The 6,391-nt window shown below is 36.9% G+C and overlaps 1 protein-coding gene across 1 annotated transcript; it reads left to right on the forward strand.

Moving 5' to 3' along the window:
• The first annotated feature begins 1,429 nt into the window (after nt 1–1,429).
• On the forward strand, nt 1,430–5,755 carry LOC108269049 (interleukin-17 receptor A). Its single transcript, XM_053682373.1, has 5 exons — nt 1,430–1,592; nt 1,721–1,845; nt 3,542–3,611; nt 3,711–3,827; nt 3,951–5,755. Exons 1-5 carry the CDS (start codon nt 1,430–1,432, stop codon nt 4,859–4,861), a joined length of 1,386 nt encoding a protein of 461 aa, XP_053538348.1. The 3' UTR covers nt 4,862–5,755.
• The last annotated feature ends 636 nt before the right edge of the window (nt 5,756–6,391 follow it).

Consider the following 6,391-nt stretch of genomic DNA (forward strand, 5'->3'; position numbering starts at 1 on the left):
CCTGAACCAAACCATAATGACACTGTGAAAGGTCACTGTGAAAAAAGCATATCTATGCTTTCAAATGGATGAAAGATAAATTGCACATTAAGACCATTAGAAATGTTGCCAAATGTATTGCTGATATGTTACTGCCCTCTAGTGAGTATTTCTCTAAATATTTGATAGCACTGTATAAAATATGATTGAATTAAACATTCATGTCTATCTTATGCAGATTTGATTTTGTACCTCATGTAACATTATTACTCGTTTAATTGTGTGCTTAGCACATAATAGCATATACTCTAAGAATATGTGCTGATGCAATATTTAGCGAAGGACACAACCTTTTGCATGGAAATGAAAATTTAAAAAATGGAAATATTTGACCAGGTGGGTGTGAACATGAAACAAAGGTTTCACTGCTGCAATTATCTGATCTTTTCATTTCCTGTTTACCCTGTGAAAAAAAAGTGGTTCACTCTTCAGACATCACCTTCAGGACGGTTCGTTCTGCTTGAGCTGCATTAAGTTTTACATTTGAAAAAGATGATTTTATTCTTTTTGTTGTTCTCAGGTGTGGTCCTACAGATTTCTCCTCTTGGGTTGATAGAGCAGCCTCCGCTGCAGTGCTCTCAGGAAGTGCGAGGACATTTCTCTTTATTTATTTTGAAATACTTTATGTTTATGTTATGAAATCTGAATCTGACTAATCTAATTCACTAATTACGTTACTTTTTCTTTGTTAGGGCTTATCATGTATTGTCCAAGTAGGTAAGTATCAAATTTCATTTAATTACTTTTTATTTATTAAAGCTTTGAGAGCCACAGGAAGAGAAAGCTTTTATTCTGTGGTGCCAAATTAACAGGAAAGACCCAACTATATGTATATAGATACTCTAGAATTAGAAGATTTAAGTAAGAAATAAGTATACATTAACTGAGAAATGTTCGGTAGTTTTATATTATTCGACAAATATTTAGATCTGACTGAGAACAGCTGATCAGGCTCAATCAAATTAGGCACATGTAGCACGCAGCATATATTAAACAGTCTAACACAGTCTAACTTTATCTGTGAGACCAATCTCAGTTTACAGTAACTAACAGTCATGCAGTAACAGCTTGGCCAGCTTGGCCCCTTATTTAATTGCCAGTAGTAGTTCAGCTGTAAAATAATGTAAAACAAAACATGGAAACCCATCTTTAAACACCTTTTTCTGGAAGTAGAGAAACAGAACATTTTGGACAAAAGTCCTTCATCAGCTGTGCAATCAAAGTGCTTCTGCAAGAGGTGAAAGCTTTAATCCCATTGCAGATGTGTGCTTTAATCCAACCAAAACACATGAGGAACATCTGTCTAAAAATACTGTTAAGTTTTATTACATTTACAACAGCTACTGAAATACACTGCAGTTACTCACTATATCACCGTCAAACTTTCCTTATGAACTCAGGCAGTCCAAACTGTTCGGTTAAAGACTGGGTGAAGCCGAGAGTCGAGGCTCCAAGTCCACACCCCATTGTAAAAATCCTTGTGAAGTCCAAGGTAGATGAGAGGAAAGAAACAGTTCCTGTATTGTCTCTCACACTAGAACAGGAGCCTGATGGTAAGATATAGCTCCACAGGAGTTAAACAGTGGGACTTTATATGGCATTCATAAGCACTGCATAAATACAGTATTTGATACATTTTCATTTCAGTGTTCATTCAGCTGTTCTTCTTTTTTTCCTGCAGCAAGGATATATAGCCTGCAGGGGATGAAGGTGCACGTGCATGAATTCACCACAAATAACAGCCTATATGTTTGCTTTATCTTCAAGAAGAACTTCTCCTGGATCCATCGGCCAGACTTTACGCCAGTAAGATCATATCTCATAAGTCATGTAGTCATGCTTTTTCTGCTAATTAATGACCTTTTAGGCTTTTATTAGTGAGTTATATAACTTATTCTAAATTGTCATTGTATTTCCTTCGTTTTTTATTTGTAGTGGTCTTTTAAGCTGGATCAAATTGTCGTTGATCCAGGGATGACATATCAGGTTTCTGTGTCTAATTTACCAAAGCCACATGGGGGGGGGCTTGCAGAATTGCAAAATAAATCAGTTCCAGGTAGGTCACAGTCCACGATAATTATCGTCACTAACTGAGCTGTTTTATACTTTAGATTTTCTTTATATACAGTATCTCACAAAAGTGAGTACACCCCTCATATTTTTGTAAATATTTGATTATATCTTTTCATGTGACAACACTGAAGAAATTACACTTTGCTTTAACCAAGAGGGTTAAGGCAGTGCTGGAAAAGTAATGGGGCCACACAAAATATTGACACTTTGTGTCCATTTTGGACATTTTCACTTAGGGCTGTGTGTTGAGTTATTTTGAAGGGACAGCATATATGTGTGTGTGTGTGTGTGTGTATATATATATATATATATATTATTAGGAACACCTGTACTCTACTTCTTGGGGCTCATGCAGTAATCCATGTTCTGAGATGCTTTTCTGTTCACCACAATTGTACAGAGTGGTTATTTGTGTTAGCATTGATTCCTTGTCAGCTCAAAACAGGCTGGCCATCCTCCTCTGACTTCCACCTGCAGAATTGCCATCCACTGTATATTTTTTGTTTTTTGCAACATTCTGTGTAAACTCTAGTTTACTCTCAACTTTTGTGGGTGGTCAGACCCAGCAGTTTCTGAAAAACCCAAACCAGCCTTTCTGGCACTAACAACCATGCCATGGTCAACGTCAAAATGATCACATTTTTTTTATTCAAACTAATGCTTGATTTGAACATGAAGCTCTTGACCTGTGAATGCATTGTGCTGCTGCCACATGATTGGGTGTGTGGATAAATTCATGAATGTCCAGATGTACTGGTGTTCCTAATAAAGTGGATGGTGAATGTATGTCAGACGGTAATGAAATATTTCACTTTCGTAAAGGTTGTGGACATTATCTACTCCGAAACCTCCGTGTGTGCTTGGAGAACGGTGAGCTGTGTTTATTCCTGGTTCCAGAATTTGCCAAATTTATAAGATTATACTTGTTTCTTATGTCAAATCTGAGATGTGCTGTTATAACAGGCAGCCTCTGGGATCCCAACATGACATGGTCAGTGAGTAATGATGGAGGAAATGGGGTCACGATTGAAGTGATATTTAATACAGCACAATTCTCTGACATGTACAAAGTATACATTCATTCTGCCGATTTCCACACTGAGCTGTCACACACAGTCTCAAAGGTACTGCCTTTTACTGGTTGCTTTTGTAAATTTCATTTGTAGAATTCCGTATTCTTCATTCTTTGTAGCATGACCATGATTAAAATGAGTCAAAATATTTTCGTCTTAAAGGACAATCGTACTTCAATCAGCACCAATTTCTCTCTGAATGCTTGGCAGTTAAAACGTTGTGAGGTCTCCTTTGGGGTGAGTTCTAAAATAATTCAAATAGACACATTTAGAGTTTCCCTGTGTTTCCATTGCTTATAAAAAAAAAAGAAAGTGTATGATTTCTCTATTCTTTTTGTTTTCTTTCTTTTTTACAGATTAAACCATTCTTTATACGATGCATGGAAAAGTGTACACATCACCAACAAAAAGTTAATATTTGCTCCTGTAAGTATTATGATACATTGTTAAATAGTTTCCGATACATGTATACATGACTAAGACTATTTCAGTAATCAATAACGTTGAAATTGGTGTTTATTTCAGATTATACCATTCCATCAACCAAGATATGGCACATAGTTGGGACACTTTGTGCAGGACTGCTAATCTGTGCTTTCACGGTTATTTTGCTCTATAACAGAATTAGAGCAATTCGTAAAGGTATAAATTACATTTTTAAAAAAATATTTTTTTAAACAATAAAAACTTACAGGTGTTTAATCATTTACACTGTAAATGGAATTTTATTTAGTTAAGTTCTCCCTGATCTTCCATCTATGACAGATCCATCTTCCTCTTCTCATAACACCACAAACAAGGGCAATCTGGAAATCGTTCCAGTGCAAGAGTGCAGTAAAGTCCTGATCATCTACTCTCAGGACCACCCAATGTACACAGAGATCGTCCTGAAGCTTTGTGCTTTCCTCAGGGCCAAATGTGGAACTGACGTCACACTCGATCTGCTGGACTCTACATGCCTCAGCACTATAGGCAGCATCCAGTGGCTGGACATGCAGAGGAAGAGACTCGCCAGTACCTCTGATAAAATGCTCATCCTGTGTTCTCCAGGGGTGTGTGCCAAGTGGAATGCTATGTGCGGAGGGTACAGGGTGATGACCAGGGAGGACGTCCGCTCACCCTTGGGGGATATGCTGACCCCGGCTCTCAGCCTCATCATACCGGAATTTGTGCGTGCTCCATCTTTTGGGAAGTATGCTGTAGCTTATTTCGATGACGTGTGCAGTGAAAAGGATGTACCTGCTCTGTTTCATGTGACCGTAAAGTACCAGCTGATGTGGCAATTTGAAGAGCTCTTCTTCAGACTCCTGAACAAGGAGAAGTATGAACCTGGAAGGATTAAACACATTGATGGCCTTGGAGGAGATGACTACCACAGTTGTCCATCTGGCAGAGCCTTAAGAGAAGCCATTAAGGCATTTCAAGCATACCAACTAACCTACCCAAACTGGTTTGAAATGGAGCTTGTAGACATACATAAGAAAGTTGAGGAGAATAACCTTGAGCAGGAGGACGTTACAGAAAGCAACTGTTATTGCCTTCAGAATGAACTGCAGATCGAGGAACTCTCAGGTCCTATACTCACTAACATTGCCAAAGGTCAAATTCTTGAAGCAAAGCAGCTTTTAATATCTGAAACTACAGCCATCTTGAGTAGTCAGATCAATCACATATAAAAGAAAGAGAAACGAAGAACAGATAAAACAACAGTGTTGTGCCAGCCTTCTGCATTAACAGGATATGAATCACTCTGAACACAGTAAAGGTTCTAGATAGATAGATGGATAGATGTACTTACTTTATTGATCCCAATAAAATGTATTGTCTTACACTCACCATCCACTTTAACAGGAACACCTGTACACCTGCTCATTCATACAGTTATCTAATCAGGCAATCATGTGGTAGCAGCACAATGCATAAAGTCATGCAGATACAGGTCAAGAGCTTCACTTAACGTTCACATCAAACATTGGATGGGAGGTTTGAGTATTTCAGAAACAGCTGATCTCCAGGGATTTTCACACATAACAGTCTTTAGAGTTTACACAGAATGGTACGAGAAATAAAAAAACATTGAGTGAGTGACAATTCTGTGTGTGTGAGTCTGTGCCCATGATTCTTGTTCTTGGCTGACAGGAGTGGAACCTGATCTGGTCTTCTGCTGTTATAGCCCACCCACCACAAAGTTTGATGTTTTGTGCCTGCTGGGATGCTTTTCTGCTCACCACGGTAGCAAAGAGTATTTGAGTTACTAAAGACTTCCTGGAAGCTTAAACCAATCCAGACATTTTCCTCTCACCTCTCTTATCAATAAGGCGTTTCTACCCATAGAACTGTCACTCGCTCAGTGTTTGTTTGATTTTCTGTAGAGTAAACTCTAGAGACTGTTGTGTGTGAAAATCCCATGTGATCAGCAGTTTCTGATAGTTTCTTCATAGTACGGTTTGTGCCCCATGCTCCCTGGGATAAGCTCCAGGTTCTTCATGACCCTGAAGGATAAGCAGTAAAGAAGATGGATGGATGGATTATTATCATTATTATTATTATTATTATTATTATTATTATTATTATTATTATTATTATTATTATTATTAATAGCAGTAGTATATTTTTGCAACTGGAAATGTTTTTTTTTTTTAAATAAAAAAAAGACTTCATTGTATTAAGATAGATTTATTATATGTATACTTTATCATATTTTTTATATTTGCAGTGTAAATTATTTTATTGTGAAAGAGTTTAACTGAATGAAGCTGGGTTTCTTCCTGCAAGGCATGTTTTTGTTATGTGAATTTTCCTGTATTTTTTAAGCCAAGCGCTTAATTTGCTTTTCAATATATTTAATAGTTTTAAATAAAAATATCAGATACTGACTGATGATCAGTATCAGTATAACAAAAAGTGTCATCTTTAATAAAGAAACAAACAAGCAACCAAACATTAATGTATTAATTGTTGTTGCTTCATCAAGACATTGATGAAGCAATGATCAAACAAACAACAAAGAAAACAAAGAACTTGAATATGAATTTAAGACACATTGCACTACATGATATTTTGATTCAATTGATTCAGCTCTGTGATTCAGTTCATCCAGTTCAGTACCACTTTCTAAGAAGTTAAAGGTCATTTTTGTGCACTATTTAGTAAACTAAAATGGACTGGGCTAAATGACACGTGGTCTTTGGTCAAAAACAAATAGA

Source organism: Ictalurus punctatus, chromosome 8 (genome assembly GCF_001660625.3).
Source record: "Ictalurus punctatus breed USDA103 chromosome 8, Coco_2.0, whole genome shotgun sequence".
Taxonomy (NCBI): Eukaryota; Metazoa; Chordata; class Actinopteri; order Siluriformes; family Ictaluridae; genus Ictalurus; species Ictalurus punctatus.

Bases quoted from the DNA above. Each gene is read 5' to 3' on its own strand.
- LOC108269049 (XM_053682373.1), top strand. From the start codon at position 1,430: ATGAACTCAGGCAGTCCAAACTGTTCGGTTAAAGACTGGGTGAAGCCG. The intron at 1,593-1,720 runs GTAAGATATAGC...TTTTTCCTGCAG, and splicing joins ACTAGAACAGGAGCCTGATG to CAAGGATATATAGCCTGCAG. The intron at 3,612-3,710 runs GTAAGTATTATG...TGTTTATTTCAG, and splicing joins AAAAGTTAATATTTGCTCCT to ATTATACCATTCCATCAACC.